The sequence below is a fragment of the Meriones unguiculatus genome, chromosome 12, assembly GCF_030254825.1.
Source record: "Meriones unguiculatus strain TT.TT164.6M chromosome 12, Bangor_MerUng_6.1, whole genome shotgun sequence".
NCBI classification, from domain to species: Eukaryota; Metazoa; Chordata; class Mammalia; order Rodentia; family Muridae; genus Meriones; species Meriones unguiculatus.
This window is the reverse complement of record NC_083360.1, coordinates 32,564,926-32,586,719: the sequence shown is the minus strand read 5'-3', so window position 1 is coordinate 32,586,719 and position 21,794 is coordinate 32,564,926. Positions and strand designations below refer to the sequence as shown.

Sequence of the window (21,794 nt, the reverse complement as noted above, 5' to 3'; positions counted from 1 at the left end):
CTACTTAAAAAAAAGAAAAGAAACATCTTATTAAATTGCTTTCACAAGGGTCAAAGAGGTGCTTAGTTTTTAATTTTAAAAAATATTTTTTGTTATCTTTTAACAGAGTATCTCACACATTCCAGGCTGGCCTCCAGCTATAGAGCTGAGGTAAACTTTGAACATCTAGTTCTCCTGCTGCACCACCCAAGTCCCGGGATTACAGGCATGCATATACCATGCCTGGCTTCAAGAGGTTTATTAGAGATCAAAGCATGATACAAAATGATGAACGACAGTAACCATCTTCTATCAGCCAAGTGTTACTCAGCAGTATCAAACTGTCCTGTAGGCCAGCCCTGGGTTTTCAATTCCTAATGGGCTTCCTGAAGGACCTCCAATGCAGAACCTAAACAAGAAAATCCACAGACTGGCTTAGAAAGCTCTGCTATTCTTACTCATGTCAGGAATAGACAGTGGGCAACAACTCTCCTAAAGACAAGGCAAATTTACAAATTGATTAAGAGGAAAACAATGCACAGGCTATGCCTGAGGGTCCCAGAGAAGTGCCTAGAATCGGTGGTAAAGAGGTACAATGGCAGGAGCTTGACTGTAGGTATCTCTTGTTACTTCTTCCTGCCGCCTCTCTCCTTAAGGGCCAAGTGGATGACAGCACCACTAGCCATATTATAGTAAGCCAGGGAGTTGGAATCCTTGATGAAGATGCCCTGGAAGACAAACAATTGTCTTAGTATATAATAGCACTTGTCTTTGACTACATCAATGCAGCCTCACACAACTGAGCTTGCTGTTAATATTCTAGACTTCACCAATATGGAGGCTTAAGGGAAAGTCAGGAGGTCATTGGAAAATGGAACTTTGGTTTGTTCTAAAAACACTTTTTCCTTCCGATGCAAGTTAACATCTGATTCAGTTTTCAACTCTCTAAGATGCTAACCATGATCAACTCCAAGGAACAGTGACTTCTCAGGTCTTAAGACCTTAAGTGATTAACTCATTCAACACTCTCACTTTACAGAGGAGATGAGGCCTCAGAAAATCTGGAAGATTCCCCTTTGCATCGACACACACAGCCAGGCTGCCTGAGATCTTATCACTGGGCTGGTTCCCACCCAACTCCAGGCATTGAGACAAAATGTTTTTAGACCCTGCTTTAGACCCTGCTTTAGACCGTGCTGTAGAATCCAGCACTGTCAGGTCCCCCTGCCCCAGCATTCCAGCTCTGTCATTGCTAGGATGGACTCAGATGGCCACACCTAGGTCTTTCTCCATCCTTCTTTGTAACAGATTGCTTCTGGAATGGCAGAGAAGTTGGAACCTAGGGAGCAGGACTGGGGTTACCCTGGCTTACTTCATATTGTAGTTTCTGTTTCCCTGCAGGCATGCCTGTGGCTTCATGAATCTTCACTTTGATGACAGAGACCTGTGGAATCAATGAAAGGTCATTCATTTCTTTATTAAGACCAGCTGGAAAAAGCTGCCTTAACCCGTTGGCTTCCAAGTACCAATTGGGGGTGGCAACACATACCTGGTCTGTGAGTGGGAGAGTGAAGACCAGCCCTTGCCCATTCAGCTTCCATTCCGTCTTGTCCTGCATGTTGGGTACCTGCACTTTGATGGATACGGGACCCTGCAAAATGGAGTGCTCATTATGCCTGGAGAGCCCCAAGCCAACCAGAAACTATGCTGTTATCCAGTGGGCCCACCCATCCAAACGACTCCTGCCCCTATAGCCCACTTAACTACTGACGCACTTGTATAAGGCTTCATTTCTTTTTTTATTTTTTTGTTTCTAGACAGGCTTAGGGGTAAGGGCTAACCCAGGCTGGCCTCAAACCTCGTGCCTCTAGAGTTGAGATTTTAAATTTATGCTCAGTTTCATTTCCCTCCCTTAAATAGACCACCTTGCTTTCCAGTGAATTTAGAGCTACGGTGAAAATATTCTGCAAGCCCATGGAGCAGTAGGGTAAAGAATGTGGTCCTTGAAGTACTAGGTTCACAACTCAGTGGACAAAGCACCTGAGCTCGATGCTCCTTGCCTATGAAACATGCTGCTGGAAACACTAAACAGAATAATCTGAATCTTTGGTAGGTACTCAAGAAATAGACACTAGCCTTGGGGAAAATTTTTTTTTTTTGGTCAAATTTACAGGGCAAATCTAGTGGGACCTGGGACTGTTTCTGCATTCTCACTGAGGCCTAACAGCTTTTCTAGAAATCAGCAGTGCCAAGGTAGGGTCCTTGTTCCAGAATGCTAGTAGAATCCTACCCTAAGAGGCAGCCTTTCCAGGACAAGGGAGAGATCTGAATTAAGACTTCCTCCATCTGGTTTAGTACTCTTGTGACTTAGGTGTTATTGTCTAGCAGCTGCATTTCCACTCTGGCCTCTATAAGAGTCCACATTACCAGAACCACTCTCACCTCTAGCACCTTCTGTTCCCCCAGCTGTTGACCTCACATTACACATATACCCAGAAGCTTCTTATGGCTGACCTACATCCCACAAGCTAACACGGGAGTGGAACTTTGCTGGGGCCTTGGCAACCCATGCTGCTACCAGATACTCCGGGGCACAGGCAGCATTCTGGGTCACAGACCTTGTTTCTGCGCAGGAACTCTTCCTCAGGCATGAGGCTGTCCTCAGTCTTTAGTTTCTTGGATGGAGGCTCATCTTCCATAGGAGGTGGGGGGTGTACAGGAGGCATTGGAGCTGGGGCTGGGACTGGAGCCACAGGTGGAGCGGGCACAAAGGCTGTAAAGACACGGTATAGCTGCCCAATGAGTAGAGAAGGGGTGTAGAGGTCTAGGAGGAAGGACTGAGGCTTTGCTCCTTAGGGTGTGAAGTGCCATGCCTCGATGAGTCTGGCACTCAGCATGTTCCCTGGCGGGGAGCCTTGGGATGTTAACCAGATTAGGCAGCAGGGAACCAGAGGCAGGGCAGGATCAGCCATGTAACAGTCATCTGTCAGGCCTCTGAGCCTGTCAAGGACATGACCACCAAATGTAGACACTCTACCTATGCCATCTCAGTCTCCTGTCTCCCACAAGAACTATGGCTTCCATTTCCCAGTTGGGATTTCCTCTGGAATGGATACCCAGTGGGAATAGTTGTCATTAATACCAGGCATTGCTCTGTGGACTGACCCAACAGATGGGAAAGCAACACTACAGACTGACCTGTTGGCACAATCATGGGAGGTGGGCGGGGTGCCATGATGGGAGGTGCTGCAGGAGGCATAGGTACCACGTTGATCCTGGGTGCATGGATAATGGGTGGCATGGGGGCGATCACTGAGCCTGGGGGCAGCCGGACGACAGATGCCATGGGTGGCCGAGGCATGACAGGTACTGCAGACACAACAGTGGTACGAACTGGAGGCGGCATCTGAGGGTGGGAGGAGACCCATAAGTCACAGGAAGCCAAGGCTTGTTGGGGTGATCTTTTCAGGCACTATGTAAAGACTGTCCTTTTATTATTCAAATGCTGATTTCTGTACTCAGGACAAGCCCGAGCTTAGTATTGTCATTTTTATGTAATACAAGTCCTGCCTCAGTATTTTGTAAACACTGCTCTCTATCTCGTTCTGATTGGCTAAATGAAGAAGACTGGCCTTTACAGCAAACACAGGAGATAATAGGCAGGACTTCTGTCGTGTCGAAAAGACTCAAGAGGCAGGGAATTCGCCAACAAGTAAGTCAGAAGTATGAAATTGAGGAGAGGTAATGAGCCACAAAGTATGAAATTGAAGAGAGATAATGAACTACATGGCATAACATAGATTAATATAAATGGGTTAACATGTTAAGAGCTAGTTGGGAACAAGAGTAAATAAGCTAAGGTCAAAAGCTATTATAAATAAATTTAAGTCTCTGAGGCTTTATTCAGAGCTGGGGTGGGCATAAAAAGTCCATATGATTTTTAAAGACTCAGCCTCAAAGGCATATCAACTGGCCTCTCAGGATGGGAGCTGGACAACTTGGACTCTGCTTAACACTGAGACTGAAGTCTCACATCAGGCCCATGATAGAAACTTGTAGCTCAGAGTTACAGGCTAATACTCTTCCTCTTGGGGCTTGGTGGTTCAGATTCCAGCTCCTCATGGCAGACAGTACCATTAAAAGAGACTAACCTTGATCTCCTGGATAGAGGCCATAGTTCTCAAAGACCCATCAAGCCCACAACCCTTCTCTGCTTCTAATATGCTTCCTCCCCTTTCGTCACTCAGCTCACTCCCTAATCCAATTCTTCTCTCCAGGCTAGAAGTTTCTGCTTTCAGCTTGATCCTTTCTCTTTCAACTCACCCACTAGCATTCAGGCCCTCTTTTAAAACAGTTGCCCTTCCCACACATGAGCATCATCCCACCCCAAAGACCAAGGTTTAAAACACTTGGTCACAGGATGGCTTTGGACTCACTGCAGGAGGCCGCGGCACTGATGTGATTGGGGGTGCTGAACTGGGGATGTTGGTTGCTGAAGATGGAGGTGGTGGCTGCTGGGGGATTTCATTGGGCTTGCTAGGGCCAATCTTCTCCTTAGTGTCATCTTCTGGCACCAGGCCCTTGGCCTTATGAATGGCCTCAATCTGTTCCTGGAGGGTGATGTTGGCCTGGGCAGCTTGCTGGGTCCGGGCCATGCTGCCTGAATGGCCATCCCAAGTCACCTGCACAGCAAAGCAAAGACACAGCTTGTCAGGACTCCTGGAACTAAGCCTGCATGTGGGAGAAAGACGGCAAAGCAGGCCCTAGGATTCACTGGAATTGCACCTTTTCCTCTGGCTTCTGGATCTCCTCTTCACCAATCTTCTTACCAATAGCTGTTTCTTCTACCCCAAAGATGTCTGTACGTCGCTCAGCCAACTGCTTTAAGCTGCTCTCAATATCCAGACCTATACACAACAAAATGGAGTAAGGGAAGCTAAACCTGGTGCCCTTCTGACAAATCAATAGCTTTCTGGGACATAGAGTAGAAGCTGGATCTACAGCACAAGCTGTCAGCCCCAACGTGTCACTCTTATCTAAGTCTGGGGAGGGTTGCCAAAGGAACACTAAGCTTAAAGACCTGGTGCTTGTCCAACTCCTATTAACAAGACCAAAGACCTAGTCCCTAGCCCTTGGAAGTAACCTCCTTCCCTCCCTTTTAAGGCAGGGTTTCTCTATGTAGTCCTGGCTGTCCTGAAATTCTTTATGTAGACCAGGCTGACCTTGACCTGACAGAGGTCCACATGCCTGTCTCTAGAGCACTGGATTTAAAGGCATGCACCACCTTTCCCAGCCGTATCCCGCTGCTTTATACTTAGCAGTAAGACTAGTGAGTGGCACTCAAGGAGAGAGAATTCAAGAATGAGTCAAAACAGCAAAGAAGTAAGGATCCCACCCAGCTACGGCCAGATCTTATTATGGGATATCAACAGGAATGTGACACCCCATCAGTGCAATCTTTGGAGGATTCCTCTACAGTGTCCTAGAAGATACAGATTTCTTTGTAATGTCATAGGCTGCATTTACCTCCCCAACTCTTATTGACCTCGACCATTCTGTCTCCCTAAAGCTCACTATGGGCTGGGAACTGCCACCTCACCTGGTGCATAAACCTCATCATCACTCTGCTTCTCTCGGATGGAGCGATCGCGCTGCTCCAGCCACCGGGGGTCAAGAAGTCCAATGCGCATGTGTTCTTGCATTTTGCTGGCAGGAATCTTCTCTCCAGTGATAGGGGATACAAGATACTCATCAGGAGCAGGAGCTGGAGGAAGGGGCTTGGAAGCTAAGAGAAAACAGATGTCCACGTGAGAATACTGGATGGTTGTAGAGGTTTTCATTCACTGGAAACATCCATTCAGTTCCACCCTTATACCAGGAACCCAAAACTGGAGATGACTACATAGTGTTTCCTGCTATAAGGCCTGTAACACAGGGGTTACCTCAGGCCCTCCTAGAAACAGCCCATAAGAAGAAGACAGAAGACCATGCAGGACTTTCTTTAGCAGCACAAGGACTGGAAGGCTGGCCTCACCTTTCGGATCATAGTCCTTTCGCACAATGACTTGGTCTGGAGTTGGGGGCAGAGGCGGAGGCATGGGTGTTTCTGGGGGTGGAGGCACTTTCTGTCCTTCTTCTTCATCATCTGAACCCTGAAAAGCAAAGCAGTGGCAAAACACAGATGAAAGGCCAGTTCTGTAAAGCTTAAGACCATGGCAGCTTTCAGGGGGCAAGGAGCCTTGGCCCCTGCCAGCCAGCATCCATGTGCTAAGCCTCCTGGGGTAGCTGAGGTCAGCCGGCAGCAGGCCAAGCCGCTTCCTCACAGCATGAATGGGAGCACCAGGGACCATGGAGCTAACACTCCTCCCAGGCATTTCCAGTGGCTGGCACCAGGCGGTCCCAAGAGGCCAAGGGCACTTAACATGCAGGGGAGGAAGACAGGGGCCAACTCAGCGCTTAATAGTAGCTGCTCCCAGAGCAATGCTGGGAGGGAGAGAGAAAGTCAATTCCCACAGACAGAGGGGCCCTTTCTTCTCAAGCTGTACATAAATTCTTTCAGAGCAGGGAGAGCAGCTTGGCTCAGGGTTCTGTGCCTACTTGGAAGGCCATGTTGGGAGGGGTAAGAAATGTCTGAAAGGATGTGTAGGCTACATTTAGACAAGCTTGGGAACTAGTGGTCCTTTAGGCCTAAGTGCTAGAAAGACATTAAAGCACAGGGTGATATGGTTCCCTAGCAGGACTGGTAAAGGGTTGGGACCAGGGACACTGAGCCAAAGACTATACAAGATCTGCATAGCTTTCAAATCCTTCCTATGAACTGATCTTTGTTGCTGGAGCTAGAAAGAAGTGCTGTGTGCCTGGGCTTAAAGAGTTGTAAGCCTTCTCTGGGGCTCACAACCTTTTGAGTCTCACAAGGAGCAGAACCTTGGGCCTAGTAGGGTATCACCCAACATCCTGGGCTCCAGGGGAAAAATCAGGCTAAAAGCACTTCAGAATTTACCTCATCCATGTCCTGTACTTGAGTGTCCTGGTCCAGCTGGGAAGGAGTTTCCTCAGTCTTTTCCTGCTTCTCATCTTCCTCATCAGATTCAACCTCCATTTCTACCTCCTCGCTTTCCCCAAACTTCTCATAGCGTTCTTGAATGAGGATTCGGGCTCCCAGCTCCTCTGGTGTTGTTGGGGGCGGAAAGTTTCCTAAAAGGGGTAAGTCCAGGTAGAAAGCACCCCTGAGTGTGTTGGAATCAAAGATGTTCAATTCCAACACTTGGAAGACTGAGACAAGTGAATTTTCTGAGTTTGTAGACACCCTAGTTTACACAATGAGTTCTAGAACAGCCAGGACTACATAGAGACCCTGTGTAATGGCTACTCTTATTAACTTGACTACAACTGGAATTAATTAAAATCCAAGCAGCTGGGCCTATGAGGGATTCTCTCATTGGGTCATTCTAGGTGGGAAGAGCTACCCTAAATCTAGGCCACACCTTCCAGTGACAGGTTCATTCTATCTGTTGTTCTCCTCTAGAAAACACTAATTAAAAAAAAGGAAAAAAGACAAGGTGTTTCTTATTCTGCCTATGAGATCCCCAAAGGCTGGATTTCATTATCTGCAGAGGATGTCAGAGTCTAACATTGTAACCAGCTGTTGAGCTGCATTTAACTTGGGCAAATGAAGCCTTTCCAGAGGGAAACAAATACTAAGGAAGTCCTGTGCCTGACTCTACTCCCTGGGAACAGCTGGGTTCCTGCTCTCATGTGTAGGTACTCTCTTCCCAGACTGACCTTGCTCATTGGGTTGAAAATCTACTGTCTCCACCACCACAAAATCATGCCAGTCGATCTGAGCATAGGCTACGCGCTCCTTCTCTTTCTCTTCTTCTTCCTTCTTCCTCTCACGTTCCTGAAATTTGGCCCATTCCACTCGGTAACACACCTATGGAGATAGGAAATAACAAGGTACCTCCAATGAGGCTTCAGGGCATCTCCTTCAGACCCCAAGCTGGCAAAGGGCTCCACTCACAGAAGAGAATAAATGCAGTAAATGTACATTAAAACCTAGTAACTAGGGAGCTTAAGAGCATTGTCTGCTCTTCCAGAGGTCCTAAGTTTAATTCTCAGGAACTACATGGTGACTCACAACCATCTATACTAGGATCTGATGCCCTCTTCTGGCATGCAGATAGAGCACTCATATATGTAAAATTAATCTTAAACAAACGAAAAACCTAGTAACTGGTACTGTAAACCTTCTCAAGATCTTACTCAAAGTGTCATAGGCCTAGGGGGGAACAATCACTTTTTTCACTAGATGGTCATGTTAAGTGTTCAAAGTTTATATCATGATTAGTTCTCGGGTGAGAAACTTACTATACCTTGTGGCAGTAAATGTAGAGCCTCATGCCGAGGATAAGTAATAGTGGTATACACAGTCCTCAAAGGAACACTGGCATTACCACTTGCAAAGCTCAGTGAACATTTGTAAAAAGAGTGTAAGAACTGAAGATGGCGAGCTGTGCAGCAAAATGATATCCTCTGGACATGGCAAAGTTACTGCATCATGAATTCACTGCAGCTGTGGTTACCTGCACACTAGTGAGCCCATCAGTGGTTCACCAAAAACGGAGGAGGGGCAACCCTCGAGGGACTACTGGCAATAAGGGTGGCTTAGGTAAGGGTGTCATTTTCTGGTGCAGTCGCTGGCGAACTGGCCACACTCCAGTAAATAATCTCTCATCTCATGTTTTTGTTAACACCTCCAATAAACTCAGTATGTCATACAAAAAAAAATGACATAAAAGTAGAAGAGGGACCTTGTTGGAAAGGGTTTCAGTGGAAAATGCAGGGGAAAAAAAAAAGAGGGCAAAGACGTCTAAAAACCATTATATACGTGTATGAAACTGACAAAGATATTTTTGCTTTGTTTTTTGAGACTTGGCTCCATCTGCAGCCCTAAGCAGCCTTGAAGGTGTGCTTAAATTAGAGCTGAGACACCATACCTGGCAAACATTTGATAAATTTAAGAAAACCTAGTATCTTCAAAAGTAGCTGCAATCTGAGTCTTAGAAACAGCCGTCTTGGTTAAAACCAACCCACACCGATATGCCTGCTCAACTGTGAAAACCAGGGGACCTGAAAGGCACCTACCACCTCTATCACCTGGGATTTGCTTGGGAGGTAGCAGGGAAGTGTCTGAGAACAATGCACTTGGCCTTTGTAGTCACCTCAAGCCTTTTCTTCTCAGCTCCCAGAACTAGGCTCAGGCTGTCCATCCCTTACCTGAGATGCTCTGGTGTTTGTTTTTAGAGATGTTTCTAATTTTGGAATATGTACATATATATGATGAATGAGATGCTCTGTGGATATAACGTCTAAACCTGAAAGGTTTAGACATTTCACATGCACCTCACACACAAGGCCTGACGGTTAATTTTACATGACATTAGTATACTTGCATTTTGAAAGCAACCCATCACATGAAATCAGATGCGGAATTTTGAATTTCTGGTGTCATATAGGCACTCACAAAGTTTCAGATTCTGGAGTGTTTGAAATTTCAGATTAGGGAAGGTCAAACTTTTACTGCCTCAAAGATGGTTTCCACACAAAAACAAACCCAGATAAAGAGAACCTGCTGTGTTGGTTCCTGGTAATAGGAAATCTTGTGTTTACCTGGTCCAAAACTTCTCGAGGATTTTCAGCCTCTTTCTTGAGCTTTGTAAATAAGCCTTTGGGTGGAATCAAGATCTGAAGAAGAATTAGAACAACTGTCAGTGTATCACAGTTTAAGACAGAGACAGGCTTGTCAGGCCCATCACAGGACATAAGAGATGGACCCCTGCTATACCTGTGGGATTTTGGGCAAGTTATTTAACAACTAGAACTCACATTTCCTTTTCCAAATGTCGACACTACCACTTAATAAAGCACCTTTAGCCTGGCGTGGAGGTGCACGCCTGTAATAATCCCAACACTCAGGGAGGCAGAGGCAGGCAGGTTGCTGTGAGTTTGAGGCCAGCCTGGTCTACAAATTGAGTCCAGGACAGCCAAGGCTACACAGAGAAACCCTGTCTCTCGGGGGGAGGGGAGCACTTTTAGAGAGTGCCATTTCCAGGATTCCCAGTACTCAAACCATTGGCAGGTTACCTAGAACATGCTGTTGTTATGGTTGCTTATGTGACACTGATGTGCTCCAATCATTTTGGAAATGTTTTTCATTCCTCCTCTGCTGTCTTGTTCAGGACTGCAGTAACCTCTTCCCCTACTTTCCAGTATTTCCATTCAACTGCCCTTTTACCTAGTGTAGCTATCTCCTTTTGACACACAGATATGTCACCTGTATTCTCCTCTCCACTAAGAAACTTCATGAAGACAGATTCCTGTCTTCTCACTACTTGAACCCCAAACAATGTCTAATGTGCAATTATCAAGTACAGGAACACTGACTGCCTTTAACAGCCATTCCAACCAGCCTATCAATATCGACTTCCACTCACAAAGCAGTACAATTTTCCCTTGCCCTTCCTTGTACCTCTACCCTTAGAATCTACCTGCTGGTACAGCTTTTCCCAGTGCCTTCAAGTTCTGAGTCAATGCCAATACCCAAATTTACAACGAAGAAACAAAAGTAACAAAACAGAGATCTAAGAACTTCTACCTATGGAAGTAGTCCGAATTGAACCTAGACCACACTTAGAACTGATACAATGGGGCTAAAGAGATGGTACACAGCTAACAGCAATGGTTATCCTTCAGAGGATGGGGTTCAATTCCCAGCACCCACGTGGTAGCACACAATCATTTTTAACTCTACTTTCAGGGGTTCTGATAACCTCTTCTCACCTCCATGGCACCAGACACAGATGGTGCAGAGATACACATGCAGGCAAACTACTCATACACATAAAGATAAATTAATAAAAATTAAAAATTCACAAAAACCTTAGACTGTATACTTATAGTAACCCTTTGGCTTTCAGTCATTGTTCTAGATGTTCTACTATGATTCTAGATTTGGTCATTTTCTTTTCTTTTTTGGAGGCGGGTTATTGAGGCAGGGTTTCTCTGTGTAACCTTGGCTGTCCTAGAACTTGCTCTATAGACCAGCCTGGCCTCAAACTCACAAAGATCCACCACCTGCCTCTGCCTTCCTCCAAGTGCTGGGATTAAAGACATGTGCCATCACACCCAGCTGATTTGGTCAATTTCTAAAGACACATTTTTATATTTCTAATTTTATACTTAGAGCAAGTCCTTCATGAGCCCTTTCAATTTAGATCTTTAACAATGTTTCTGAATATTAAGAACAGATGTGTAGACCATTCCAAAGAAAAATGTGTCACTGGCAAACCTATACCAGTGAGTGGTCTTTGTAACACATTAAAAATTTTATTTTTAAAGTACAAAATCTCTCAGGTTAGCTCAGGCTAGCTCAGGCTAGCATGAAACTCCTAGTAATCCTCATGCCTCAATCTTCCTAGAGCTGGGACTAGAAGTGTTGGCTGTTACAGCCAGCTATCTGATTAATTTTAAATACTAGATTGCCATATCAGATTCTTTTTAAAAGGAGTTCAGTCTGTAGCCCAGGCTGTTTTGGAACTTACTATGTAGCCCAGATCAGCCTTGAACTGATGGAGATCCAGAGACATGGGATTTCAGCATTCAGACGGTAGAGAAAGGCAGGTAGATCTCTGTAAGTTCAACACCAGCCTGGTCTACACAGTGAGTTTCAAATGAACCAACACTACAAACAAGACCCTGTCTTTTAGCAAACAAAGGACACCAAAGAGTGCTAGGATTAAAGACCTACACCACCACAGCTGGCTTGCCATGTTGATTCAAGACTGCAGCAGTGCAGCCTGGTAACTAAGACCCAGAGTTCAAAGTAAAAAGAGAGCCAGACCTACACCTGTGTGCCAGCAGCTAGGGTAACTGGGAAAACAGCAGCTGCCTTACATGTTTTCAGAGCCGAATGGGAGGATGCTGCACAAGGAGGCTTTACGTGTTAGACTCAAACTGAACTTTTCCTTGGTCAGATACTAAAATGGTGTGAATCTCAGCAACACTTCACGAGCTTGAGATCACAGAGACCAAGAATGGCCTTACATCTCATTTGTTTTTGCCTTTTTTTTTTTTCCCCAGTGCTGAATCTAGAGCCTTATGCATGCTCTCTAGCACTCTACCACTGAGGTGTACCTGAAGCCCATGAAATCATCTCTCTTAGCCTGTTTCTGCTTGTAAGTTAGGGAAACACCATTTAAAATTTTGTAAGGATTAAATTAGGTAACAGGAGGCAACTGTTACCCTGCTTCTCAGGCCATGTAGCAGACAAGTAAAAATGCACATACACATAAAAGCAGACAGTGCTATCTACTGCTGTCATACAGCAGATGGCCACCTAATAGTAACAGTTTATAAACATGTATCTTTAACAACAAGAAGTATTTAAAAAGATAGTACAAGCTGGCGTGGGGGGCCCATGCTTTAATCACAGAGACAAAAGGATCTCTGACTTTGAGGCCGTATTGGTCTACACAGTTAAGTTCGATGTCAGGCAGGGTTAGGGTTACACAGCACGACCCCACCTTATAAATAGATAGATAGATAGATAGATAGATAGATAGATAGATAGATAGATAGAAGTGGCTGGGTGTGTAATGGCACATGCCTTTAATACCAGAACTCTGGATGAAGAGGCAGGTCAGATTTCTGAGTTCAAGGCCAGCCTGGTCTACAGTGAGTTCCAAGATAGCTAAGGTTACACAAGAGAAACCCTGTCTCAAAATAAACAAAAAAGTAACAATAAAAATCAAGATTTAGAGCCAATGATATGGTTCATCAGGTAAAAGCACAAGTTTGATCCTCAGTGGAAAAAGAGAACTGAAAGCTGTTTTTTGACCCCATGTGTGTTCTTTGGCAAGGCACAAAAGCACACACATACCCATCCAGCCACACATACTCTCCCACATTCACGATTTTTTTCTTCACATCAAAACTTTGTATTAAGCTGGAATGCACATTTCCCCAGGTCCACAAAGCAAGTGTCCTTGCTGACAGTGGTGAGATGTAACCTCCCCTCCCCCGAATCCACTCAGCACCTTGGTATACTGTTCCACCAGCTTTGTGAAATAGTTGAAGAGGCTGTGCTGTGGGCGGAGGAAGTCAAACTGGTAGTTGCGCTGCTCTTTCTGCATCAGCTGGGTCAGAAACTGGCGTCCATTCCTGGCCACAAACTGAGCTGTCAGCTTCACTACATCCAGGTCAAAAGCTGAGATGGAGGGGGGATCAGCGATGAACTCAAACTCAGGAGGTGGCTCCTTTGGTACTATAGTCTCTTGGATCACCTGGGCTTGAACCTAAGACAGAGCATAGAACAAGAACAGAACAGGAGTAAACTAACTCCACAACAGAATGGACACAGACTCCAATGTTTTATTAATTGTGAGCATCACCGGGACTTGCTGAGAAGACTGGTATCAGTGCCTCACCCAACTGTGTCTCGACTCCCTAACCTGCTTCAAGTGAGATAGTCTATATCTCTGCTCCTGTCCTGAAACCAAAGGCCTAAAGAGGTGGCAAAAAATATATAGGAAATGGGCTATAAAATCTGACTTAAGAGGCTAAAAATACAGTAAGGACCATGTTGTGTGTAGTGAATCCCACCACATAAAGTACATTGATGACTTCCCAGATATCCTGGAGGTAGGCAGAACAGGTACTGTGAATACTTTTTATAAATGAGGAAACTAAGGCAGCCGTAGGCTCTATAAGCAGCAATCATAATACAAAGTCTTCAAACAGGCCAAAAGATTCACACACTACAACTAAACCTTTGTGCCTTGGATCAATAAATCCTATTTGGACAAGCTTCAGCTTCATCATCTGTTAAACAGTTGTTCTGCTAAGCTCCTCATGATCTGAGCCCAGAGCACAGAGTTTGGCCAATCAGTACTCAAGAACTGCTATGTGTCATCAGTGTTGGAAGATGAGGGTAACATTACTTCTGTCCCTGGTGACTGGACAGCAGAGCTAATTATGCCCCCCACCCCTCCGTCTGTTCTTGCTTCCTCCCTAACCCACTAAGAGGGGCTGGGCTCCAAACCTTCTGGGGCAGCTGTTGTTGCGTGGCTTGCTGCTGCTGCTGCATGACCTTGGGGATGGCAGCTGAGGGTTCCTGGGCCTTCCCCTCCTTGAATTCGCTGACCTTGTGGCGGTAGTAGGCATGGTAAGGGTCATTGGGGTTTAAGAAATTGAACTTGGGGTTGTTGATCTCATTCTGTCGGATCCTAGCTTCAAATTCAGGCCCATTTCTGTAAAACAAAACAACATATCAAAGAATGACACCACCTTTGTGACTTCGCAGACCCAACCTTCCTCCCACTTCAACATTTGTGATACTACCCACTCACCAAACCAATCCATCCCCCAGGAGAGCAGAGTTGTTCCTTGAGCATCTAGGAATCAGTCAATGCCATCTGCTAAAGTGGGCCTTGCTGCTTCCACCACAGTCATTCCTTAGCTTTTTCTTATAATAAAACTTTTTTTTTTTTTTTTGGCCTGAGAAATGGCACAATTATAAGAGCGCTTGTCTAATGTGCATAAGGCCCTGGATTCGGGTCTTAGCTCCACAAAAACAAAAAACTCGAACAGCTAATAAGTGTTAATGCCTTGCCCAAATATTGCCTAAAGGAGGCCCACAAAGAAAAATTTGCTTTGCAAGATAGATTTATATATTCTGTATATATTCAGAATAAGGGCATGGTATGGTGGCTAAGTGAAAAGAGGTGCTTGCTGACAAGACGAACAACCTGAGCTTGGTTTCCTGGTTTCACATGATAAAAGGAGAGAGTTGACTCTCACAAGTTGTACTCTGATGCTTGTGTATGTGTATGCTTGTACACATATGGGTATATATCAACACTACAGAAATGCAATCCTCCAGGATAAGAAAAAGTATTTGAGGAATCCTGATTTTTAAAGTCCCAGTACATATAACTCAAAAGATCATAGTTTTTCTTTTGGTTTTTTGAGATAGGGTCTCTCGAGCCCAGGCTAAGCTGGCCTTGAACTCCTAATTTACCTGCTTTTACTTCCAGGTACAGTAAGTGTGCCACCAAACCTAGCTCCAAGAATCATATTTACATATAACATCTGTGTCAGCTAAAAGGCACACAAGCCTTAAAAGATACAAGATACAGATACCTTCAAGTTCCTTGTTCACTACTTAGTCTCCCATAGAGCAAGGTTACAAAGTATTCCTTGCTTTGATTTTCCCTATGTGTAATGTGAGTAACACCACCTTTCCTCTGTACCTTCAAATATTATTGAGAAGATTTACTTAAGTAGTATTTAAGGAGATGCTCAAAACTTTTGAGTACAGTGGCCTACAAACAAAGGAAGCAGTTATTACTGTGTAGCCTAGAAGGAGCAGTTCCAACACTAGTGATGACTGGCCCACCAAGAGACGCTTGTGGGGCTTCCCCTGATTCTCATTCCAAGACACCCCAAATATACCAAGCCAAGGCTCCAGAGACTAGTGCCAAACAGGTCACTCTTTCTTCACTTTCACCCCCTGATTCTGTTAAACAGAGCAGAAGACAAGATGCAGGCAGCTTTATGGTTAAGATTAGCCACCACAACAATCTGTGACACCCACAGCAGACTGTGGAAGGCCGAGCCTCTAGCACGTTCTGGTCACGCCCTGTAGCATGACTAATAACATGAGGTCTCAATTTGACCGTGCATTAGTCCAACTGGACCTCAGGCTTTGGAAAGATGTATTTTCCTACCTCCCTACATAATGCAAACCAGAAACAAGCAGGATAGATACAGATTCAGGTCCTGCCAAATCAGCCAGGAAAATGCCCATGAAGACTAATGGCTTCTAGAGAAGGGAGTCTGGTTGTGTCTGCCTCCTAAGCCATAGCCTCGACATCAGGGAACAGTTAAAACGATATAATGAGAAGGCAGATGTACTTATTCCAAGAAATTCCACTGCTCTCAGTTGGCTTACTGTTAATTTTAGAATTAAATCCTCCAACAAAAGGAACGGATTTTAGCAGAAAAGCCCAACTCTGACTCAACCCAGATGGTGGGGCTTTTTGAAGGTAATTTCCAATTTAGCTTTCTGACAAGAAAATGCAGGAATGGGAAGACTCATCTACAGAGAAAAAGTTCCTTTCAGTCAGTCAGACTTGGCTACCGATACCCACTGCCCGCTCCTGAGTACGTGGTCTAGCAGAGCAGAGACCTGAATACCGGCTCTCTCCCAGATCAAGATCTTGACCTGTCCCTTCATTTTGAAACACACAAAAGCAAGTTCCGATTTTATTTACAATTTCTGAGATGGTATAAGGAGAAAATGTGGGTGTGAGAATGACTACGCAGAAACCAGAAGTCAATGCTGGGTAGCCTCATCATTTTCAACCTTATTTTTTTGAGACAGAGTCTTACACTGAGCCTGGAGCTCACAACTATGCTTAGGCAGGCTGGCCAGCCAGTGAGCTCCAAGGATTGGCCTATCTTTACTCAACAGGACTGTGGTCACAATCACCCCTCACCTCCACACAAATAAACATACCATGCCTTTAGGTGGGTGCTAGAGAGCAAGCATTGTTCATGAAGTCATCTCTCAAGTTCAGATTTTAAAATGCCAACAAAAATAATTGTCATGGTTAAAACCCCATCTAGAAACATGACAGGGTTTTCACACTACTAGAGATGGAACTCATACCCTGTACATAGAGACTTACACTCACTCCATTACTGAGCTACACAACCAACCCATTCACTTATTTCTATTTTTGTTTTTGAGACAGGATTTCTCTGTATAGCCCTGGCTGTCCTAGACTTGCTTTGTAGACCAGGCTGGCTTCGAACTCAGAGATCCGCCTGCCTCTACTGCTGAATGCTGGGATCATAGGCATCTGTCACCGCAGCTTGCATGAGTACTTATTTTTAAGAGAAGTTGGTTAGTTGTGCTTTTTTGTCTGTGGCAGCAGAGAATGACACAATTATTAGAAAGCTACTTGGCAAATTGTATGAGATGTTACTAAGTGCATATCTGTATGTGCACATGCCTGTGGAGGCCAGAGGCTGATGTCAGTTGTCTTCCTCAATCATTCCCACCTTATAAATTTATCTACACATGTATTTTAGATAAGGTCTTTGCATCCCCAGCTGGCTATGTAGACCAGGGTGGCCTGAAACTCACAGAGATTGACCTGCCTCTGCCTTCAGAGTACATCAATACACTGGGCTCTCCTTAGTTTTAATAAAAAGGACAAAGGTCTCTCACTGAATCTAAAGCACACCAATCTGCTAGACTACCTGGCTAGTGAGCTCTGGGAATCAGCCAGTCTCTATTCCCCATTTCTGAGGTTACCAGACGTAGGCACTGCTAAATCGCGCTTTTACAGCAATGCTGGGAATCCAAACTTATGTTCTCATACTTTTTTGTGACAGGCACTTTACTGAACTGAGCCATCTCCCCAGGCCTCAGAATCCTTTCTTTTAAGGCTCTCTTAGCCATTAATGTTTCACATAGAATTTTCTTCTAAAGAAAGCATCTAAGAGGGAAAGACAATGTTCAAACTCCTCTTACAGCTTTGCTGATCAAGTGGAAATACTGGAAACAATCTCAAAAGAAAACCAAGACCCTGCATCCTCTCCACAGAAAGCATTCAGCATGAGAGTAATCATGAAGTACTATAGGAAATGTTTACAAGTTAGCATGCAAAGAAAATCAAGACATGATAGTACTTGTGTGTTGGTATTATCTTATCTAAAAAAGGATGCCAAGGGAGAAGAAAACAGGAAAGGGTGACAATAGCGGGCAGGAATTATTGCATAAGGAATAAGATTTCACTTATTCCTTATGAAACATCCTTTCCCCAATTATTAACATCACAGGAGAAAGGGGGAAGGCATTAGGGTTGCTACAAAACATTAGCCAACATTCACACAGCAATCAATGTCCTATCTTAGGAACCTTGTAAGTGAAAATCCAAGTTAATTAAAGCCCTTAAAGTGATATGAACTCTCATGGAATGGACACTGTAAAGATACCAATCAGAAACTCTTTTGATGCTTCATTTTATTAGGAAGTTGGGAAAGATACATTTATTAAATGATACAAGGTGGTAGGGATGTGGCCTCAGGGAGTGACTGTTAAAGATACCACATGCTCCTGAAAACATTCAGGGACAAGTAGCACTGCCATATAAAATGCAGTCTAGTTCAAGAAAAGCCAGAAATTCAGATTGATTGCAAAACTGCCTCATTTTTAAGGACAAACAAAACATCTGCAAACTGGATATAGCTGCTAGTTGCCAAAACATACTCTAAATGCCCTAAGCCAGGGGATGTGTTGACCTTTGGAGTCAAGTGGGCCTCAAGAAGATTCCATCTAAGGATGTAGAAGTATATAGGATAAGGAGGCTGAGGAAAAAAAAATCCTAACCAATTTGCACCCTGCTTGGGAAGACAGCTAACATGTTTACAACCTAAATGAGTTTCACTCAGTCTTATCAGTTTGCTCTTGACTCATCTGGAAATGATCATTTGAGGCTATGTGGATAGTAGTCCTTACAAAACAAGAAGATCAACTCTGCTTTTCAGTCCCTCAAGCCAGCAACTCAAACACAGGGTACACAAATGTCATTACTCACAAAGAAGCTACCAGGGGTTTCCTTAGGCTTGTTTGGGAAGAGACCCCTCCTGACTGACTATACAGCTACACATGGCTTACTGTGGTTATTACTGTGGTATGTCAAAGACAGTAGTCCTGTCTATTGCCCACCTCACTGCCCTACTGTGGTTTTGGAAGAACAAATAAGCCTAAGCCAGAGACTAAAAAAAAACCCCACACTGCCCTTGCGCTGAGTCAAAAGCCCTTTATACTACAATTTTCCCTGACCCACTGTGGGGAAGCAGTTGTTACCTGGCCACAAAACTGGCAGTCTTGTCAACGATATTTCTGACTTCTGGAGGAGGGTAAATGATCCCTACCACTGGCTTGGAAGGGGTGGAATCTTCCTTTGTCGATGCTTCTTCTTCAATTGGCTGTGAAAATAGAAAAAGTGTCTTCAAGTACCTGGTTTGGGTTAGGATATCATAAACCCTACACGAGACCCCAGCATTTCTCCATAGTCTTTGACCTGCAAACTTCCTTGGGTTAGGATCTGAGGAAGCAGTTAAAAACAAAACAAAATAGTACAGAATTTATATGAACATTCCTAAGTACTAGGGAAAAGAATGGCTTCCTTGGCTCCCCTCTAAACAGATTAGTGGGATAAGATCTGCAACTTTAAAAACCTGTTGAAGAGCTAGGGCTCAAACTCAGAGCCTTACATATGCTAAGCAAGGCACTGAACTACATCCTTAGTCTCCAAATCTGCATTTTTACGAAATGTCCATGTGATTCAGATTCAGGGACCTTGACTACTATCTAAGAAATCATATTCCAGAATCCAAAAGGCTGTCTTTAGCCCTGAAACTAGTATTATTGTGTCTGACATAGAATACTTGCTGACTGCCTGTTAAGAAAGCCAGAGAGCAGCTCAATGGTTTAAAGTGTTCACCATGCATGAGATTCTGGATTCCAGCCTTAGCATAAATAGAAATAAAGAGAGAAGAAAAAAACCTGGCCGGCAGCTCATTCTGTCCATTTTCTCTACATCCACTCCATAAACTCAGGCACTGTTAAGTGCATGTTTTGTGAGCTTTAGTCAACACCAACAGTCCTGTAATGCTTTATCCAGCAGCTTCTCTCTCAATTAAGAATTGGGCTCTCATCTTAGAAAAAGATTTCTATCCGCCTTCATATTCCTTTGGACTGCTGACTTCCCCTGTTCATCCTCTGGCAGCCTGACCATCCTAAGTTCCTATTTCATCTCCTATCTGGTTTCCATTCATTTCCAGTATCCTCGGCCAAGGAAAAAACAAACTACACCTGCAGGCGTCTTCTAGCTTCTGTATTTTACCTCCTGCCTATAACAATGGAAACCTCTAAACTAGTCGTTTTCAACCTATGGGTTGTGACCCCTCTGGGGTCAAATGACCCTTTCAAATGACCCTAAAACCATCCTGCATATCAGATTACCTTATACTTCCTAACAGTATGAAGTGGCAACAAAAATAATTTTATGGTTGAAGATCATTACAACACAAAGGATTGTATTAAAGGGGTGCAGCGCTTAGGTTACGAACCATGGCTCTAGCTTATGATCTCTTCCCAGTATTCACACTGTCCTCAGTCAGACATCTTTGAAAACTAGGTTCTACACTTTTTTTTTTTTAATTTAATGTGTACTGGTGCTTTGCCTGTATGTATGTCTGTGTAAGGTTGTTGGATCCCCTGGAACTGGAGCTACAGACAGTTGTGAGCAGCACCATGTGGGTGCTGGAAACTGAACCCAGGTCCTCTGGAGGAACAGCCAGTGCTCTTAGCCGTTGAGCCATCTCTCCAGACCCTGTTCTACATATCTTTTCCCTACTTTAGGCTGAAAAATTCTGCCTAAATCAATCTCCTAGGTAACTTTTGAATGCCACCAACCTTTAGAACCAAGACTCCCAAGCACTTTCATCCCTAACCTATGAATGGCTTTCCAGTCACATAAGCCAGAAATCCAGGCCTCCTCAGTCTTTCTCAAACACACTCTTACCGCCACTTTAACTGTATTAACTCTTAGGATCCTGATGACAGCCCTGAAAAGTGTTCTTATCCCCACATTACAGACAACCAAACAGGAATGACAAACGTGTGCCTGTCCCATGCAGGCAACTCAACTCTCACTCCTTCAGACTTCCTTTTTATTTATTTCCCCTTCTATTCCAGCAAGCAATAGTGATTAAATGTAGGGTTTATTTGTATTCAACTCATGATCCTCCTGCCTCAAACTCACAAATGCTGGAATTACTGATACACGTCATGTGCCTTGCCTTAAGAACTTTAAATGTTGCCTGGCACTACCATTTACACTACCGAAGGCAATGTTGTTTTTTTTTTCACTAGTCTGGGCTCTCTCCTACGGCTGGGGTTATGCCTCATTCATTGTGTAATGATGAAGACTGGCACTTTTTCTGGTTTAGGGAAAGCACATCCTTGGTGGGTTTTTTTTTGTTTTGTTTTTCTTTTTCTATTAATTCTTACTTTTTTATATTAACCACAGGTTATTTACTTTGTATCCCAGCCATAGACCCCTCCGTCATTCCCTCCCAATCCCACCCTCCCTCCCTTGTTTTTCTTTTTAAATCCAAAAGACACACTGCAGGCTAGGAAATTAGAGATTACTGGACAAAGGCTGAGTGACTGGTAGGCCTAACTACGACAGTGAACACGCTGTCCTAATGCTTCTCACACTTTAACGAGACACCTTGGGATTTGGTTAAAATACAGATTCCTTAGGAGGTTTCGTGATTCTAACAGGACCCCGGGTGGAGCCGAGGCTGCAAGTCCGCAGGCCCATCTGAGAACTCCGGTTCAAGGGAGCTTTTTTTTTTTTGGAGACAAGAAAGCGGGGCAGCGCGCTGACTCCTGGGACTTGCAGTCTCTGGAAGTCCTTCAGGGCGGCCTGAGCTTCCAGCAGGAGTGCCGTAGCGCCCGCGCGGGAGGGGAGGGACGAGGCCTACACCAGGGCTGCAGGCTGAGGAGCACGGGGCGCGGTACCTGTTTGGGCTCAGTAGCTACTGGCGGCGGCGGGGGCACCGCCTGCACGGGTCCGGCCGGCATGACTGCGACGCTCAGGGCTGCCAGTCCGCCTCGGTGGCGACAGCCGGTGCGGCGGAAAGGTTAAGCTCCTCACACGAAGACTACAACG

At 44.7% G+C, this 21,794-nt stretch overlaps 1 protein-coding gene across 1 annotated transcript; it reads right to left on the bottom strand.

The window, feature by feature from the left end:
* Positions 1-50: 50 nt before the first annotated feature.
* Positions 51-21,785, bottom strand: Sf3a1 (splicing factor 3a subunit 1). The gene is made up of 16 exons (XM_021652362.2): positions 21,644-21,785; positions 18,917-19,038; positions 14,078-14,285; positions 13,074-13,331; positions 9,649-9,723; positions 7,762-7,912; positions 6,980-7,173; positions 6,014-6,131; positions 5,579-5,764; positions 4,765-4,886; positions 4,416-4,661; positions 3,178-3,385; positions 2,598-2,752; positions 1,529-1,630; positions 1,352-1,423; positions 51-707 (listed from the first exon to the last, which is right to left on the bottom strand). The coding sequence occupies exons 1-16, from the start codon at positions 21,704-21,706 to the stop codon at positions 606-608; spliced, it is 2,382 nt and encodes a 793-aa protein (XP_021508037.1). The 5' UTR covers positions 21,707-21,785; the 3' UTR covers positions 51-605.
* Positions 21,786-21,794: the final 9 nt, after the last annotated feature.